This window comes from Moschus berezovskii, chromosome 2, assembly GCF_049115385.1.
Source record: "Moschus berezovskii isolate FMDL1 chromosome 2, NW_MosBer_1.0, whole genome shotgun sequence".
Classification (NCBI taxonomy): Eukaryota; Metazoa; Chordata; class Mammalia; order Artiodactyla; family Moschidae; genus Moschus; species Moschus berezovskii.
In genome coordinates this window covers 81,236,506-81,256,975 of record NC_142461.1, presented here as the reverse complement: position 1 = coordinate 81,256,975, position 20,470 = coordinate 81,236,506, and the positions used below count along the sequence as shown (strand labels likewise).

Sequence of the window (20,470 nt, the reverse complement as noted above, 5' to 3'; positions counted from 1 at the left end):
TTTTAACATGGGAACCAATGAAATGTGTAAATGTGTAGAAATTTTTATTGAGAAATCAAAAATACAAATGTGACTATCACAGAGAAAGAGAAAATTAAAATGCTATAATTTTAGAGCAAGTATTTTTTTAAAGTTTTAAACACAACACTTCTAACACACCAATAAGTGTATGAAACGAATAAAACACAGTTTTATCCAATTATAATGCCTTTAAATCTTGGAGGAAAGAGAAGCAAAGATAAATTCTTGGATACTGTTTTGCAGCATTTGTAGTAGTCAAGAATGGAGGTGTTGTAATTCCTGAACAACTTTACAGCAGGAGACATAAGTAGTATCTATGAATAATAAATAACGGTGCATTATCCATGCATTCAGAGGGAAAAACATAGTGGGAATATCAAGGAAGATTCATATTAGTGTTGGATTTTATTTGCATTTTTCTGTGAGAATGAAGAACATAAGGATCAAGGACAGCTGACTGAAGAATTAGATGAGGGATGAACACACATTTAAGTGTCAAAGCTGCTTGCTAAAGTTCTATAGTTTATGACCATTATCATTTACTTTCAATTATGTTATTTTGGTAGGTAGAGAAGGCATATTATTCTTTTTTAACACTATAATTTTAGTGATTACATACTCCAAAATGATCTCTGTAGAAGTTCAACCTATTGAACATGTTTTTAAAGTAATAAATTTAAAGAAAATTTGCTTTTAAAAATATCACACATTTGCAATAAAAAAGTATTATACTAACTCTAGTGCTCTAAATTTTCTGCTCTTAATTTCCCATTAAATAGTTCACCAAATCACTGCCTTTACCATATGCAATAATTAAATTTTACTTCTTGCTAATATAATGTATCTCTATTTTACTGTCTAATGTTTATAATTGACAAAGTGATCATATTATAATATGCATGGGGCTTAATTTTAACGTTAATTTGGGTAAAAGCAATACCTAATGGGGAAGACTTATACTGTAAATACTACAAACTGTTTCCAAGGTAATGGTGCAAGTTTTAACTTTTCACTATATAATTATGTGGACTATTTTGTTACCTTTTAAAATATTTTCTTTACCATAGTAACAAAAGAGTATCAATTCTATTTTAAATGAAACAGAGTCACAGTGGAATCTCGACAGATATTACAAAAAATAATGGTCAGATAATGTTTGGCTATCATCATCATTCATTTAAAAGAATATGCATATTTGAGTCATTTGGTACTTTTTCAGAAGATATTTTAGTTTGTCCATTGTCTTTTTCTTCTAATCGGTATGTCTGTCTTAGCTCTCATCTCATAATTTTCAAGATGCTTTATTTTCCAAATAAAAGAAGCATTATTTGTTAATAACAGTATTTTGCCTACCCTAGTGAACACAGCTGAATCTAGCATAAAGGTTTATTTCTCCCAGGTTAGAGTTATTAACCCATAAACTGATGCAGTCTGAACTTATCAATATAAACCTGCCATAAGTGTCAATTAAGATGGTAAAATATTAAATTATTGCAGATATTATGAAAGACTTCCATTTTAAATAATATTTGAAGTATGATATGGAATCCCAGATTATAACCCAAAGAATCAGGTATTTTTATGAAACAATGAAAGCCATATAACAACAGATAAACAGATTCTAATAGATAAAATTTAATGACACCTTTTTGTTCATACTGTTTTCCTGGTTCCCTAGAGTGAGACAATAGGGCAACATGGATTTTAGTTTTATGAGATGAGCTTCGGGATGGAAACGCCATAGCTGTCTAAATTATTATACAATCTTGCTCCAAAAATGAAAGCTTAAATTCTGAGTATTCAATAAAGGTGGAATTGAATTTTTCTGTCAGATTGCTATTGTGATTTGCATATGTTTTGAATATACCAATGCTACTACTGACCCCTTTTTTCTTGAGAAGTGTAATCTGTGTCCCAATATTTAGTGAAGAATAGAGCAAGGATTGTTTAAGGAAGATAAAGATCATTGGAATGTCTAATCTAATAAAGCATCTATAAACATTTAAAAGGTAGCTTGGGGATACTTTCTTATAATGGTAGTATGTCAATGGTCTCATTTTGGATATGTTGGTTAGTAAGAATGGAAAAGAAAATATTAAGTAGACAGATCGTCTTTCTGGTTATTATGTTAAAATTCAGCTGAAATCCAATTATCCCAGTTATTCTGTTATTGATTGAGAATCAGTGTACTAATTGAATCATAAATTTTGGGTGATTAATATCATTTATATTTAGTATTTGTAAACAGTAATTTATACAGAAGAGATATAGACACATTTTAAAGTAGAATAGAAAATATAAAACTGTGCTGAGCATAGTTATTGTTCAGACACTCAGTCATGTCCAACTCTTTGCGACTCCATGAACTGCTGCACGTCAGGCTTCCCTGTCCTTCACCATCTCTCAGAGCTTATCAAAACTCATGTCCATTGAATCAGTGATGCCATCCAACCACCTCATCCTCTGTCGTCCCCTTCTCCTGCTTTCAATCTTTCCCACCATCAGAGTTTTATCTAATGAGTCAGTTCTTCTCATCAAGTGGCTGAAGTATTGGAACTTCAGCTTCAGCATCAGTCCTTCCAATGAATATTCAGGACTGATTTCCTTTAGGATGAACTGGTTTGATTTCCTTGCAATCTAAGGGACTCTCAAGCCTCTTCTGCAACACCACAGTTCAAAAGCATCAATTCTTCAGTGCTCAGGCTTCTTTATGGTCCAGCTCTCACATCCATGCATGACTGCTGGAAAAACCATAGCATTGACTAGACAGACCTTTACTGGCAAAGTAACGTCTCTGCTTTTTAATATGCTGTTAAATATGTCATAGCTTTTCTTCCAAGGAGCAAGTGTCTTAAAAATTTCGTGGCTGCAGTAACCATCTGCAGTGATTTTTGGAGCCCAAGAAAATAAAGTTTGTCACTGTTTCCATTGTTTCCCCATCTATTTGCCATGAAATAACGGGACCAAAGGCCATGGTCTTATTTTTTTGAATGATGAGTTTTAAATCAGCTTTTTCTCTCTCCTCTTTCACTTTCCACAAGAGACTCTTTAGTTCCTCTTCACTTTTTGCCATAAGGATGGTGTCATCTTCATATCTGAAGTTATTGATATTTCTTCCTACAATCTTAATTCCAGCTGTCCTTCATTCAGCCCAGTATTTCTCATAATGTATACTGTACATAAGTTAAATAAGCAGGGTGACAATATACAGCCTTGACGTACTCCTTTCCCAGTTTGCAACCAGTCCGTTGTTCCGTGCCTGATTCTAACTGTTGCTTCTTGACCTGCATACAGGTTTCTCAGGAAGTAGGTAAGGTGGTCTGGTATTCCCATCTCTTTAAGAAATTTCCACAGATTGTTGAGATCCACACAGTCAAAGTCTTTGGCGTAGTAAATAAAACAGAAGTAGATTTTTTGTTGTTGTTTTTTCTGTAATTTTCTTGCTTTTTCTATGATTCAATGAATTTTGGCAATTTGATCTCTGGTTCTGCTGCTTCCTCTGCCTTTTCTAAATCTGGGCTTGAACATCTGGAAGTTTCGGTTCACTTACTGTTGAAATCTGGCTTGGAGAATTTTGAGCATTACCTTTCTAGCATGTGAAATGAGTGCAATTGTGTGGTAGTTTTAACAATCTTTGGCATTGCCTTTCTTTGCGATTAGAATGAGCATACTTTTATCTTTAAAATGTCACTTCGGCATAACAAAAATTCATTGTGTAGACATTAAATTGAATGTATGTTATGACTGGTTAACAGAAAATAAATTCATCTGCTCATTCATTTATTGAACTCTTAATAGCATCTAGTGTATATCTGGCACTCTTTTTTAAAAATTTATTTATTTTAATTGGAGGCTAATTACTTTACATTATTGTATTAGTTTTGCCATACATTGACATGAATCTGCCCCAGGTATACATGTGTTCCCCATCTTGAATCCCCCTTCCACTTCCCTCCCCATCCCATCCCTCTGGATCATCCCAGTGCACCAGCCCCAAGCATCCTGTATCATGCATCGAACCTGGAATGGTGATTCGTTTCACATATAATAATATACATGTTTCAATGCCATTCTCCCAAATCATCCCACCCTCGCCCTATCCCACAGAGTTCAAAAGACTGTTCTATACATCTGTGTTCTTTTGCTGTCTCGTATACAGGGTTATCATTATCATCTTTCTAAATTCCATATATATGCGTTAGTATACTGTATTGGTGTTTTTCTTTCTGGCTTACTTCACTCTGTATAGTAGGTTCCAGTGTCATCCACCTCATTAGAACTGATTCAAATGTATTCTTTTTAATTGCTGAGTAATACTCCATTGTGTATATGTACCAAAGCTTTCTTATCCATTCGTCTGCAGATAGACATCTAGGTTGCTTCCATGTCCTCGCTATTATAAACAGTGCTGTGATGAACATTGGAGTACATGTGTGTCTTTCAATTCTGGTTTCCTCGGTGTGTATGCCCAGGAGTGCGATTGCTGGGTCATATGTCAGTTCTATTTCCAGTTTTTAAAGGAATCTCCACACTGTTCTCCATAGTAGCTGTACTAGTTTGTGTTCCCACCAACAGTGTAAGAGTGTTCCCTTTTCTCCACATCCTCGCCAGCATTTATTGCATGTAGACTTTTGGATAGCAGCCATTCTGACTGGTGTGAAATGGTACCGCATTGTGGTTTTGATTTGCATTCCTCTGATTATGAGTGATGTTGAGCATCTTTTCATGTGTTTATTAGCCATCTATATGTCTTCTTTGGAGAAATGTCTGTTTAGTTCTTTGGCCCAATTTTTGATTGGGTCGTTTATTTTTCTGGAATTGAGCTGCAGGAGTTGCTTGTATATTTTTGAGATTAATTCTTTGTCAGTTGCTTCATTTGCTGTTATTTTCTCCCATTCTGAAGGCTGTCTTTTCAACTTGCTTATAGTTTCCTTTACTGTGCAGAAGCTTTTAATTTTAATTAGGTGTCATTTGCTTATTTTCACTTTTATTTCCAATATTCTGGGAGGTGGGTCCTGCTGTGATTTATGTCGGAGAGTGTTTTGCCTATGTTCTTCTCTAGGAGTTTTATAGTTTCTGGTCTTCCATTTAGATCTTTAATCCATTTTGAGTTTATTTTTGTATATGGTGTTAGGGAGCATTCTAGTTTCATTCTTTTACAAGTGGCTGACCAGTTTTTCCAGCACCATTTTTTAAAGAGATTGTCTTTTCTCCATTGAATATTCTTGCCTCCTTTGTCAAAGATAAGGTGTCAATAGGTGCATGGATTTATCTCTGGGCTTTCTATTTTGTTCCACTGATCTATACTTCTTTCTTTATGCCAGTACCATACTGTCTTGTTGACTGTGGCTTTGTAGTAAAACCTGAAGTCCAGCAGATTGATTCCCCCAGTTCCATTCTTCTTTCTCAAGATTGCTTTGGCTATTCGAGGTTTTTTGTATTTCCATACAAACTGTGAAATTATTTGTTCTAACTCTGTGAAAAATACCGTTGGTAGCTTGATAAGGATTCTTCTAGGTATAGTATAAAAATAAAAGATACAACCCCTGTTTCAAAGTACTGGTTCAGTTAGTAGGCAGGTGAGCAAATAATTATCATACAATGCAGTACCTCTAAAGTGGAGAAAACAGAACATGTGTCTGTCTCAACTGTAATCAGTGAGATTTTCCTGGACAAGACTGGTGAAGTATGAATTAGCCAGGTAATGTGGCCCACTTCAGAGCAGAACACAATTCAAGCAAAAAGAAGTTTTATTGAAAAGTAAAGACATATAGGAGAGGATGGCATATCCAAAGAATTGAAAAAAAAGCTCATACAAAGGGAGCAAATTAACTGTATATAATTGTGGAACCTTGATACCAGTTTACAGAGTAAAAAGGAGCTATGAATAAATCAAAATGTAATACAACACAACAACAACAAGGAAACAAACCTTACAAGACTTGTGACTTGAGAAAGGCAGGTAAACAGAAAAATGACTTCCTCAGAATAAGAGGAACATAGGAAAAGGGGCAGGTATAAGAAAGTGGGATGACCTATTGGGAGTTGGAGTTCCAAACAATAATAATAATGATGATAATGATGATCACTACTACTTCTATAGTATTTTACAAATTAGAAAAATATGTCTGTGTTATATCACTTTAGATGCTGATATTGCTTTCTCAGAATCTCTGAAAAAGACATGATTGTTTTTATTGTTATATTTTTAGTACAGATAAGAACAGGTTTCCCTGGTGGCTCAGAGAGTAAAGTATATGTCCGCAACGTGAGAGACCTGAGTTTGATTCCTGGCTTGGTAATTTCCCCTAGAGAAGGAAATGGTTACCCACTCCAGTATTCTTGCCTGGAGAATTCCATGGACAGAGGAACCTTGTGGGCTACAGTCCATGGGGTCACAAAGAGTCGGACACAACTGAGTAACAAACACACACACTCACAAAGAATATTCAGCCAAAATGACTAAGTGATTTTCTCAGGATCATCTAGGTAAAATGATATTAAACTAGGAATTTAATTCAGTTTCCAAGATTTGGTCAGCTCTTTTCTCTATTGCATCACATTAGCATTTACAGTAACAAAATCACCTTGAGCCATGAGCAGCTTTTCTAAGAGTCATCCAAACAAGTCATAGAAAATAAAAAATTTTCCTATTTTGAAAATTTGCCTTTTTACAGAATTTAAATTACTATAGATAGTATGAGTTATTTGGGAAATTAAAGAACCTGCATAATAATTACAAGCATGCTTTATTTTTAAATTGGACTTCCCAGGTGGTTCGGTGGTAAAGAATCTGCCTGCCAATACAGGAGATTCCAGAGACCCGGGTTCAACCCCAGGGTAGGGAAAATCCCCTGGAGGAGAAAATGGCAACCCACTCCAGTTTTCTTGCCTGGAGAATCCCATGGACAGAGGAGCCTGGCAGGCAATAGTCCATGCAGTGGCAAAGAATCAGACACAATGAGCACAAATGAGCTTTCACAAGTACAGGATGTACTGTGCATCTCTCCTTATGGGTGGTCAACTTCTGATGGCTTAATTTCACTACCTTTTCCATACTTAAGCCTCATTACTATACATTTAAGCTTCTCAGTAGGTCTGTACTAGACATTCTGGTCATTTTACATCTAAAATGCAACCTATTAAATATTATCCAAGAATAAAATTTATTGCAAATAATTAGAGTTGGAAAACAAAACATGCTTCAAAGGTTGTGATATTTTTCTCTGTGAGGAGAAATTATTATCTCTTTAGAACATATAAGTAAATCCAGGCTTGGGGTAGTTAACTAAAGTGCCCAATTCACATGGGTAGACCTGATATTTGAACTCAATAATCTGTTTCTAGGCTTTTTATTTTTTGGTTTTGCTTTTAAGACTCTATATAATGTTGATTAGAAAAAAAATGGCAAAACAACATTATTCATGGAATATGAATTTTATCTTATATATAAAAATGCTTTTTAGAAAAACTTAGTCTGTAAATCTTGTGACCTGAGCCTTAGTTCCAGCTATCACTATTGTAACAGACTAGGACAAAGCTCATTTTAGTTTCAGTTTATTATGAAGTGAAGGCCTGAAGCTGTGTGATCTTCAAGACCTGTTACAGCATTAAAATCTTTAAATTATACTTTATTCTAAATCCTGAAAGAGGAGAAAGATCATTGCTATCAAGAAATTTGTAAGGTCATTTTGAAGATAAGATTTATACTCAAAGAGCTACTAGTGAGAATAAGATTTTTCATGTCGTTTTCCATTTAGGTAAAATTCTTGTTTCTTCATTTGTGCCTCCATGGTAAAAAAATTTTTATCATAATAATCTTTAAATTTTTGATTTAACATTCACCCCTATTGTATTCATTGAGAGATCTTTGATGGCAAAAATTATATGTTTACCTCTGTGTTCTCAGTGCTAAGTAATGTTTGATATATTATGACCTTAGTGAATCACTGCTTCAAGACATGTTTTTCACTTAAGAATGGCTTGGGGATTTATCAGAGATGCCCCACCAACTGATGTATTGAGTTAGATTCTCTGATTCTGAACCACAAGAACCTGTGTCATTACTGCTTTGTGGGTTCCTATGTGCATGGTATATGTGTTGTTCAATTATACAGATAAAGAAATTCTGTAGACCAGAAAGAGCTAAAGCAGAGTTTCGTAAAGTTTGTTTCCTGCAACCTGCTCTAGGATAATAAATGGTATTACCCAAAACTATGTGACAAAATAGGATATCATAGCTCTATCTTAGACAATCAGTATATGTGTACCATATTAACAGCTTTGAGAAGTCCTATAATTAAAAAGAGGATGCTTACATTGCTTAACAAAACCATTTTTCAAATATATAATTTTATAACATACCTTGAAAATGTGAATTGACACAAATCAAAGAATTTGTGGAGAACAGAGGAGACAATATAAGTTATGTCTGAAGGAAAATATCTATATAATTGAAGAGACAGGAGCAAGGCAGATGATATGATGAAAGCACAGAAGTGAAAATTATAGAACCATAAAGACTCCAAGTAGAGCTCAGTTCATGCATTTCAAAGTGGAAAGTCATTTGCAGAAGTCTGTTTGTGTCTCATAATGAAAAATTTGAATATCAAGGAGAGAATTTCAAGCCTCAAACTCTTATTGAACTTATTGAGGGTAATGTAAGAGCTGTTGGACTCCATAAAATATGTTCTTCCTCTTCTTTCTGGTATCTTGGTTCAAGATGGTGATAATATTAGCCAAATAAAAAGTTCAGAATACAAACAAAAATTTAGATTTGCTATTACACAGAGGTCAGATTATTTGAAATTCATAATTTACTATGTTGTTGTTGTTATTTAGTTGCTAAATCATGTCCAACTCTTTTTGTTCCACTGGACTATAGCCCACAGTGCTTCTCAGTCCGTGGAATTTCCCAAGCAAGAATACTGGAGTGATTTACCGTTTTCTTCACCAGGGGACTTTTCCAACCAAGGGATCAAACCTGTTTCTCCTGACAGGTGGATTCTTTACCACTGAGTCACCAGGGAAACCCCATAATTTACTTAATGACCTCAAAAACTTTATATTCATCTCCAAAAATTTATAATACTTTGTTGACAGCATTTAATGGAGGAAATTATTTTTCACTTTTGTAATTCCCTTAATTTGATGATTTTAATTAATTTAAAGAATCACAATTAGCTAATGGGTACCACACTGAACAATGAACATCTAAGAAAATACAATGTACTCCTCCATAATTCATTTTGAATTTTTCATAGGTAAAGCAAAAGAAAAAAATACATCTAGGTTGTTTTATTCCTCTAACATTATAGATGCATTTTGAAAGTTTACATCTTTCATTTTGGGCATCTGTAATTTGTTAACAGTTCCTGAAATGTTATATACATGAGTTGTTTGCTAAAGGAAACATGTTTAGAATTATCTGGATATTTCAAAGTATGCTACATGTTTAAAAAAAATCATGGCAAAAGTTTGCACTAGAGTATGCTTTTAGAAACTACAATTTAGAGACATACAAGAATTAATTTGGGAATAGCTGAGTAAATAAGAGAAATACTGCATGGTGTTTTATTCCCTGAGTGATTGTAAATAATATGCCTGCTGATTTTCTTTTCTAGGTATTTGTATTGGATTGACTGCTGTGAGTACCCTCACATTGGCCGCGTTGGAATGGATGGAACCAATCAGAGTGTTGTCATAGAAACCAAGATTTCTAGACCTATGGCACTAACAATAGATTATGTCAACCATAGACTCTACTGGGCTGATGAAAATCATATCGAGTTTAGCAACATGGATGGATCTCACAGACACAAAGGTTAGTCCAGTAGCACAAATGACTCAGTATTTCACCAGTTCATAAAATACTCATTTAGAAAAAAAAAAAAAAATATATATATATATAGGTTTTTATATACTTTCATCAAATACATTTCCTAATTTAATATTACATTATTATATTACTTTGTGACAATGTTGGTAAATAAGAACTAGATCTGTTTATTCAGAACTTCTATAATCATGCATAAAAATCATTAACATTGTCAATGTTTTCTCTAATTGCATTTTTCTAAATAGTTTTTATAGCAAGTAGATGATACTTTCATAAGTTACTATATACATATATCCCAATGGAATTGAAGCAGAAGAATAGTTGTTTGTAAAAATAAGGTTATTTTTATTACAATCTGGTAGTTTCTTTATAAAATACTAAGTTAAAACTCTTTAAAGACAGTGAAACAATATCATTATGAAACAGATTACATACATGATTAAATTTATTGTTGTTTAATCAACACATCAACAAAAAGTAATATTAAAAATAGCTTTCAAGTTAGAGTAACATTTAGGAAATTATTGGAATATGAAAAAATATGAAATAATACATATACTTTATTTTTCCACTTTTTATAACTCTGAGTAGATTATAAGACTCTAAACATAAAGCAAATGAAGGAAGCAATTTGATATGAGTGGGAATTCAGTACAGTTCAGTTCAGTCTCTCAGTCATGTCCTACTCTTTGTGACCCCATGAATTGCAGCACGCCAGGCGTCCCTGTCCATCACCAACTCCCGGAGTTTACCCAAACTTATATGCATTGAGTAGGTAATGCCATCCAGCCATCTCATCCTCTGTTGTCCCCTTCTCCTCCTGCCCCCAATCCCTCCCAGCATCAGAGTATTTTCCAATGAGTCAACTCTTTGCATGAGGTGGCCAAAGTACTGGAGATTCAGCTTTAGCATCAGTCCTTCCAGTGAACACCCAGGACTGATCTCCTCTAGGATGGACTGGTTGGATCTCCTTGCAGTCCAAGGGACTCTCAAAAGTCTTCTCCAACTCCACAGTTCAAAAGCATCAATTCTTCGGCGTTCAGCCCTCTTCACAGTCCAACTCTCACATCCAGGCATGACCACTGGAAAAACCATAGCCTTGACTAGACAGATCTTTGTTGGCAAAGTAATGTCTCTGCTTTTTAATATATTATCAAGGTTGGCCATAACTTTCCTTAAAAGTAAGCGTCTTTTAATTTCATGGCTGCAGTCAGCATCTGCAGTGATTTTAGAGCCCCCAAAAAATAAAGTCTGACACTGTTTCCACTGTTTTTCCATCTATTTCCCATGAAGTGATGGGACCAGATGCCATGATCTTTGTTTTCTGAATGTTGAGCTTCAAGCCAACTTTTTCACTCTCCTCTTTCACTTTCATCAAGAGGCTTTTTAGTTCCTCTTCACTTTCTGCCATAAGGGTGGTGTCATCTGCATATCTGAAGTTATTGATATTTCTCCTGGCAATCTTGATTCCAGCTTTTGCTTCTTTCAGCCCAGTGTTTCTCATGATGTACTCTGCATATAAGCTAAATAAGCAGGATATTAGGGATGGGCAAAAGGTCTTAAAGGAAAAAATGGCTGAGGATGAAGGAATTAAGAGCAGAGGAGAAGGACATAATACAAAAGAACAGTATTAGATGAGGATGACACAAATTCAACAGAAACCACGAACAATTCAAATGAACAACTCAAAATATTTTAGATGCAGATGGCTCTTTATAGATTAAATTTTCCCCACAATGAAGATTGATATCTTTAATATCTAGTGACCTAATGTCACCTTCATCTTCAGATATCTTGTAAAGTACAAGTATAACCCCATGGACTGCAGCCCACCAGACTCCTCTGTCCATGGGGATTCTCCAAGCAAGACCACTGGAGTGGGTAGCTATACCCTCCTCCAGGGTATCTTCCCAACCCAGGGATTGAACCCAGGTCTCCTGGATTGTAGGTGGATTCTTTACCAGCTGAATCACCAGGGAAGCTGATTTTCAGTGGGATATTCCAAGCAAAGCCTATACATTTGTATGGCTTCTCTTAAGAGACTGCTTTCTTCTCTGGCAGTAAGCTTAGATCTAAACATCTGGAAGAAGAAAAAAGATGAGATGTTAAGGAAGAGAGGATTTTTTATAATTTAATACTGTCAGATGAGGCTCTGCAAATTTATGCCAGTGTGGAGAAGGATGAAGCAACCAAGTTTTAAAAAAGAAAAAAAAAATTTAAGTAGGAAGAGGCAAGTGGAATTAGGGGAATAAGAAGCATAAACTCCTATGTATAAAATAAAATATCTACAAAGATATAGTTTATAGCACAGGGAATATAGCCAATATTTTATAACAACTTTAAAAGCATAATCTATGAAATATTGAATCCCTCTGTTGTATACCTGAACCAAATATAATATTGTGAATCAATTGTACCATATAAAAAAACAAATTTAAATAATAGTGAAGGAGATTTACATCACTGAAATCACATCACTTCATAATTCTGCCCAAGTTATTTCTCAGTTGTTGTTTAAGCAAATATGTCCTTCTAACTAAACATACTGATAGAAAGAGCTTAGAGGTGCTTTTTTAACTGTGGAACATTGAAGTATGACAAGTATAGTTGGATGAGTCACTTATTGAGGTGTTGGCATTCCAATTACAGAGATAAAGAAACTCATCAGGATGCAATTGGAATGAAGAGTTATTTAAAGATCACTTTAGGGTTTTAATTACAGCAAAAGTAATGTTGACAAATCAAAATTACACTTAGTATTCAGCTGTTATATCTCCTCTGAAGAATCGATAATGAAATGTTCTGCAACATTTGTAGATGATATAATTGAAAGTTTTATTGTCGCAATCAGTGATTTCCCCACGTAACCATTTTTAGAATGTATATAAAGCACTAAGTTGTTATGAATGTAGTTCTTTGTGCTAAAATTTCAATGTACAATAAAATTTGAACACTTTTTGTTTAGATAGGTGAGTATTTAAAATATATTCTAGCATCAAATATGTGCCTATTTTTATTTGAGACTTTTGTTTGAATGATAAAATCTATAGTTAAATTATGCATTAGAAACTGTTGATTCTATCCCCACCCTATTATTTTAAAATTATGTCAGATATGTGGATAATTAATGCTTTGAAAACTGAAATATGTGTACATATAGTATCTTTCAATCATAGTCTTGTGATGGCTTTGGTAGATGGACATATATAGTAAGAAGAAGTGAAACTAAATTTACTAAAGAGTAAAATATTTGACTGAAAGATATTCAGGTATGATTATATTAACATTTAAAAATTCGACTTTTGAAAATCCCTTGAGGCTCAAGGTGGGGAGAAAGGGAAAGTAAAAGTTGTCGTCTTCAGAAATATTTCCTCCGGAAGGCTTTCTCAGAAAGACTAATGAAAAATTCATTAAGTGCCTTATTAGGCATCTGCCAATATCTGAATGCAAGCCAATAATTACATGGTAGTTACTAACAAGCTACTAATTGTAGACAGCCTGAATTATGCCAACTCCACAGCCAATGAAAAAACGTCAATCATTTACAGTGTTTGTAAAGAGGAATAGGATTTTTCTACTCCTTGAATTTGTCCCCTAAAGACATCAGAAACACTGTGGCTTTCTATTTGTATATTTAGAGTTGGAAAATGAGACTTTTATAACAAGAATAACTTTTGTGTTAGGTTGGTCACTGACCTCTCTTCTCTCTTAACCAGACTAGTATTATCACTCCCGTTTATTTTTTTTATTAAAACTACAGCCAGAGCTCATCAAAGAATGGGATATGTCAGTTATATCAAAGTAAGCATAAAAAGGGTGTATAAAAATTTCATAATTATTATTTTTGAATAAGTCAAAGTTTAATAATGGAGAAAAACTTAACCATGAATGTCACTTTACAGTTTAGAAGGTTTTTTTCTCCAAAACATGTCCTGATTTAAACCATACAGCATTTTCATAAATAAAGCATCATTTTATTATTATTTGTCCAGCCTAAGAATTTCTGAAAGTTCTGCATTCTGTGCCCTAAGTGATAGATGAGATTACCTCCAGGAGACACGTGACTTACAATTTGCTTGAGAATCTGCATCCATTTTCTTAGCCACCTCTTCTAATACAACCCACCTTCTTAACAAGTCCAAATACTAAGTCATAATAAAAAAAAACAAGAGAGAGAGATCATTTGGTATCCTGGAACATTTAAATGCAGTCTTAGTCCCATGAATCTTTCCCTAATTCCTGCATGGATTATTCTATTGGTTTTTACTTCAATAATTACATAATAAAATTATATAGTAATACTGTAGAATAGTATGCATACTACTGGGTAATTGAGACAGTTTATTTTAAATCAAATTTTCATTGTTCATTTTTTAAATTTCTCTGATTATTATTTTGTTCTTGTTGTTCGATCTGCCCATTTATTCATTCAACAAACATATACAACTGTCTCTTTCCATGCCGTGTATTATGTCAGACCCTGGAGTTACAAAGATGAATAAGTCCCTGTCTTCAAAGAACCTGTTTACTTGTTGGGGGTGGGAAGACTGATATGCAGATAATAACATATATCAGATTTGGATTAGAGATATATGTACAATATTGCCAAAATTCAGGTTGGAATAAGGAAGTGTTTGGTGAAGTGATGGGATGTTTGAAAAGTCTGAAAGATGGAGGACAAGCTCTCCATATGGGAAAATGTAGGAAGGATTAATCACACAGAGGAAACAGCATGTGCAAAGATATTATAGAGTCTTGAAGCAGCATGGGGTTTACATAATTTGTAAACTGGAAGTCATATAAGAAGAAAATAATCACACTAGATGAACAAGGGCAAATAGCAGCCAGACTGTGACAGGCCTTGTACGCTAGGTAATTTGGAATTTATCCTTTAGGTCATAGTGAGCCATTGATGGCCTTTAGTTGATAGAATGCCATTATTAGATTTGACAACCACATGGAAAATGAAAGACCCTGGAAGGGCAACCAATTTAGAGGCTGTTAAAATATTTTAGGAGAAAATATCTGAAGTGATTATAGCTGTGGGAATGGGAATAAAATGTTGAATTCAGTAGTTATTTAGCAGAATAAGGAAGACAAATCTGTAAAGTTAAAATAGCAAAAATATTGGTGATTGAGTTGCAAATATAAAGTGAATGATTTGTATTTTTATATACTTAACCAGGGGGAAATAACTTACAGTTTGAAAACTTATTAATTTCACATATATTTCTACATTTTTTAAAGAAATAAAAGGCACCAAACTAAGCATACTTAGAGATTCTTCTTAAAAAGCTCTGACTTAATGAGAGGTACATTTATTTAATAGAAGGGTCAACGTCAAAGAAATTCTGACAATTTACCTAGAAGAAATATTGCGAAACAGTAAATCTCTCTCCTCCTATATATAAAATATGTCCAGTAAGAAACTTGGCAATTTCAGTGTTTTCCAGATTGAAATGCTGTTTTTAAGTTTAAATCTGTCTTTATACAAAAACAGAGTGATTCTAAATATATTCTAATCACAATGATTCTAAATAATATCATTCTTATAGATCTATATTTTGGGGACTGATTTCTTACCACTCCCAAACATAATTCTCCCCTGAGAATTTTAGGCTTTGATGCTTGATAAGAAGTTCTAAACCTTTCAGTCGTGTCTGACTCTTTGCGACCCCATGAATCACAGCACGCAGGGCCTCCCTGTCCATCACCAACTCCCGGACTTCACTCAAACTCATGTCCATCGAGTCAGTGATGCCATCCAGCCATCTCATTCTCTGTCGTCCCCTTCTCCTCCGGCCCCCAATCCCTCCCAGCATCAGTCTTTTCCAGTGAGTCAACTCTTTGCATGAGGTAGCCAAAGTATTGCAGTTTCACCTTTAGCATCAGTCCTTCCAGTGAACACCCAGGATTGATCTCCTTTAGAATGGACTGGTTGGATCTCCTTGCAGTCCAAGGGACTCTCAAGAGTCTTCTCCAGCACCACAGTTCAAAAGCATCAATTCTTCGGCGATCAGCTTTCTTCACAGTCCAACTCTCACATTCATACATGACCACTGGAAAAACCATAGCCTTGACTAGATGGACCTTGGTTGGCAAAGTAATGTCTCTGCTTTTTAATACGCTATCTAGGTTGGTCATAACTTTCCTTCCAAGGAGTAAGCGTCTTTTAATTTCATGGCTGCTATCAGCATCCGCAGTGATAAAGTCCGCAATAAAGTCTGACACTGTTTCCACTATTTCCCCATCTATTTCCCATGAAGTGATGGGACCAGATGCCATAATCTTAGTTTTCTGAATGTTGAGCTTCAAGCCAACTTTTTCACTCTCCTCTTTCACTTTCATCAAGAGACTTTTGTTGGAGAACCTAAGGATGTGGGTGGGTTGGGCTGGGATCCACTGCTAGAAAACTTTTTCACCCTAAAATATGTGTGTTGCTTCACTGGGTCTCAGTTGCCTCATCCATAGAAATAAGGGTATTGGGGGAAATGGCATCAAAGGGGAATTCCAGAACTAAAGTTCTAAGCCTCCAGTTAGGTGGATCACTTTAGAATTTTTGCCAAATTCTAAAGTTTTAATTTCAGGTTAGTCTTCAATTTAAGCCTGACAGGGGTTGAAAATCTGTAATAATCAGATGTATTTCCTTAATTAAAATCTCACATTGCCTATCCAATACTCAGTTTTCTCTGAGTGTTACTGCAAAAGTTATTAACATCTTTTGAAGTTATTTATGACCTTATGAAATTGATGAGAGGAGAATACTTATGTTCTTGATAATGATGTTGTATTAGACGTTTTGCATGTACTATTTATTGCTATCATTGTTGATTTTCAGTGGAAATTTTCTTGACTTACTACTGTTGTTCCAAGAGCTAGAACCATCCGCTTACAAACTCATACTTTGTCAGAAGCTTACCGTGTTCAAGAAACTGCTAGACGGAACAACACATACGTTTTCAGTCATTCCATCAAGTGAGCACTATGTGTCATTAAAGTCATTTTGCAGCAAGGAAATAGGTTTACAGAGATTAAGAAATTTGTCCAAAGTCAAAGAGCTTGTCTTTAGAATTTGAACCCAGATCTAACTGGTTCCAAAACCTCTCCCACAGGTCCCCCTTGTCTTTGAAAGGTTGGCTGATATATTTGTTGTCTTTGAAAGGTTGGCTTATATATTTGTTGTCTGCTTGCTATAGTTTCTAATTGCAACAGTTACAGCATAAATGCACTGTTACACAGATAAAAGTATATCCATACTTGAATTTTTTTCAGATTGACGTATAAAGTAGACATAGATAAGTTACAAAACATTTGAGAAATTAGCAAACAAAAACTTAAGCCATCAGAACATAATTATTCTAAATGAAAGTGTATATCTTGTTAAATCTAATTTTTGCGTATTTGTTTAGAGGGGTGAAGAAAGCAGTCATGTTGTTAATATGTCACTTGCTTTACAAAGGGACATTTTGATTTTACTGTTTGCTCTTTCCAAATTAACTTCATCTGTTGCCTATGGGAAAACTTCTAAATCTTATTTGAAAAGGTATGTTACATAATTCTGAAATTTGAACACAGCAGAGATCTTTTGTCTTTAATTTTATGCATTGAAAGAATAGCTTTCTCTGAATAAAATGTCTATACAATAGGTTACAAATATCTTCTGAGAAAAATTTCAGCCTTCACTCTGCTCATCTTCATGTTAGAGATTCTGTTCCCCATTTAATAAAAAGAAAATGAAATACCAGAGAATTACATTTAGATAACAATTTCATTCTGTCTGCTTTTATCAAAGAACATAGATTCAGAGTTAGTTTTCCTCATTTTGTGTGAGCTGCCATTGAACTTGAGATAGAGAGGTAGTTTCTTGACAAAGAGATTGAAAATACTGTGTAAACAGTAATAACAAAAGGGTGAGCTAAAAGAAACATTGTTGACCTTGAGTTTTAAAATTCTTTGTTCTAGTAATTTTTTTCAGAATATTCTTCTTTGGGTCGCTGAATGATTTAACCTTGTGTTAAATCAGTTGGCCATGTACATTTTTAATCCAGCATACTGGAAAAACATGCACTCATAACTACTAATTTCTCAGAAGAGTAATCATTGGTTATGATTCTAAACTACAGTTTATCACTGAACTGTCTTTTATTTTGTGGAAAAATCGTTTAAAATTTGTATGATTATATTGACAGTAATTTGTTTCTGTACTCCTAGACCTCAATCTTCATGTTGTAGTGTCAGTATTGTAGTCCAACTCTTTTGTTTGGTTATTGTTCTGGGAATCTGGTTTGTGTTTTGAGGGGGCAGTTCTGTGTTTGGACTTAAAAATCCAAATCATAACCCATGCAGCGATCATCTAATCAATGTTGGGAAAATAATCCAGATCTCAGCATGCTACTAGTGAAATTGTGAAAGTCTATTTAAAAGGTTTTGTTCTGAGGGGGAAAAACACTGAAAAAGACAAAGGGAGTATTTTGTGCTTATATATCCTGCAACTCTGTAGCTGTTGCACTTAGGTTTTCAGAAAATGTAAATATTCATTGAAGCCCACTGAAAAAAGGCAGAGAATAAACATCATCATCCAATTTTACAATATTCTAGAGTGTTTCTTTCTTGGTAAGATACTGCGTTTTAGTACTTTCGAAAAAAATTCCCTATCATTCACAGTCCATTACAAACAGTCGACTTCACAGGCTATTTTATGTCAACGGTGTTGATGTGCTGCTGTTTACAATACAATAAAAGTTAATGGAAGGCAGCAAAATGCAATTCAGTTACTATAGAAATGTTCCTGAACCAGTAAAATAAATTGAAATTAACTGCCATTTCTAAAAAGTCTTAGAATTTCAGTGTCAATCATGCCTTTTACTTTTGTTTCTTAACATGTTACATTTAATTGTGTATATGTTTAAATAGATTATTAGTTTGCAAATGTCACATATGTTCCACATACTATTTTAAAATATAATTTCAAGTATTACTATAATATGACTTTTTCAACCACTTTCAACAGCGTTATCTATCCCGACTATGTTATGGTACAGCTTTGGGGATTAGTAAATTTAGTTTTAGTTTGGTTACTCTCTAATTTAGGCAAGTTGCTTTGCCACACTATAGTTCAAAGTTCTTATCCATGAAACAGATAATCAGTCAGTGATTTTCTAATATTTCTTAAAGGAATTGACTGAGGCTGGAACTGGGACAGAGGAGGTCTGTTCCACCAATTAGTTCACTTATCCCTAGTTATTCCTAGGACTACTAGAACACACTTGAAAATACTTGTAATATGTTACATTCTCCTCTGTTTTTATTCTAGAAGCACATTCATAATTGTAGGAATGTGTGAAGACCAGATACTACATTCACGCAAATGGCTTTATCTGATAATCTGTCCCACAAGCAAAGTGCTTTTCAAAGACTTTAGCTTTCATTAGAACTCTCAAACAAAAACATTCCTAATGCATTCGTGTATGGACTGTCATAACTTATATTTGCTACTGATGATCAGCTCTGAAAATACATTTCCAAGTATCTGTAAAGTTTTGTATCACCAGTAGAAAAGTCCAGAGAGTTTCAAAGTGACTGGAATATATCTTTATGAAGTGCATATAGCAGTGTTTAGATCAGAGATTGGAGAGCAGTGTCATCATCAACAGAAGATATTTATGGGCACAATCCAGTTTTCAAAATAAATGAACTATAATTTATGTTTCATGCTGATATATCCTCACATTTATTAATAAAATGCCCTTTTTTATATTAAATATTAAAGTGGCCATCTGAAAAATGAAAGGTGCTAGTTGCTCAGTCGTGTCCAACTCTTTGCTGCCTCATGGACTGTAGCCCTCCAGGCTTCTCTGCCCATGGAATTTTCCAGGCAGAAATACCGGATGGGTTGACACTTCCTCTTCCAAAGCATCTTACTGACCCAGAGATCAAACTCATGTCTCTTGTGTCGCCTGAATTGGCAGGTAGATTCTTTATCACTAGTGTCACCTGGGAAGCCCATATATGAACTTATATCATGAATAACTTAAAAATATATAAGTAAGGGACAAGTGAGGCCAATACTGTGGCCACCTGATGCAAAGAGCTGACTCATTGGAATAGACATTGATGCTGGGAAAAATTGAAGACAAAAGAAGAGGGTATCAGAAGATAAGATGGTTAGACGGCATCACCGACTCAATGGATATGTACTTCAGCAAACTCCAGGAGATAGTGGAGGAAAAGGAAGCCTGGCTGGCTGCAATCCACGGGGTCACAAAGAGATGGACACAATTTAGTAACTGAACAATAAGTGAGGAGGTGAAAGAGATTCAATTACATTAAATTAAATGTTCCTAATCTATGTAGAAAGTATATATTATTTGAGGTGATGAGTAGACAAAAAGAGGCAAGGAAGTCTGGAAAAGGATAGGCAAATGATGCCTTCTGCCTTTTAATAATGGCTTTAATTTAAAGAAGGGCTGTAAATAATTTCTATAATTTACATATTTACCATATATTACATTTATTTAAAAAGTTTATAGATGTAAGTGTCCCACTGTAAACTACTGCATTAAAGAGGAACACGTAACTTTTATTTGGACATTTAATCAGTGTCAGTATTCA

The 20,470-nt window shown here is 34.4% G+C and overlaps 1 protein-coding gene across 1 annotated transcript in view; it reads left to right on the top strand.

The window, feature by feature from the left end:
* Positions 1 to 20,470, top strand: part of LRP1B (LDL receptor related protein 1B) — a 2,241,805-nt gene that overhangs the window by 1,938,599 nt on the left and 282,736 nt on the right. The window contains exon 60 of the mRNA XM_088842364.1: positions 9,645 to 9,844. Within this exon, the coding sequence (XP_088698490.1) occupies positions 9,645 to 9,844 (200 nt within the window). The remainder of the gene's footprint in view (positions 1 to 9,644; positions 9,845 to 20,470) is intronic.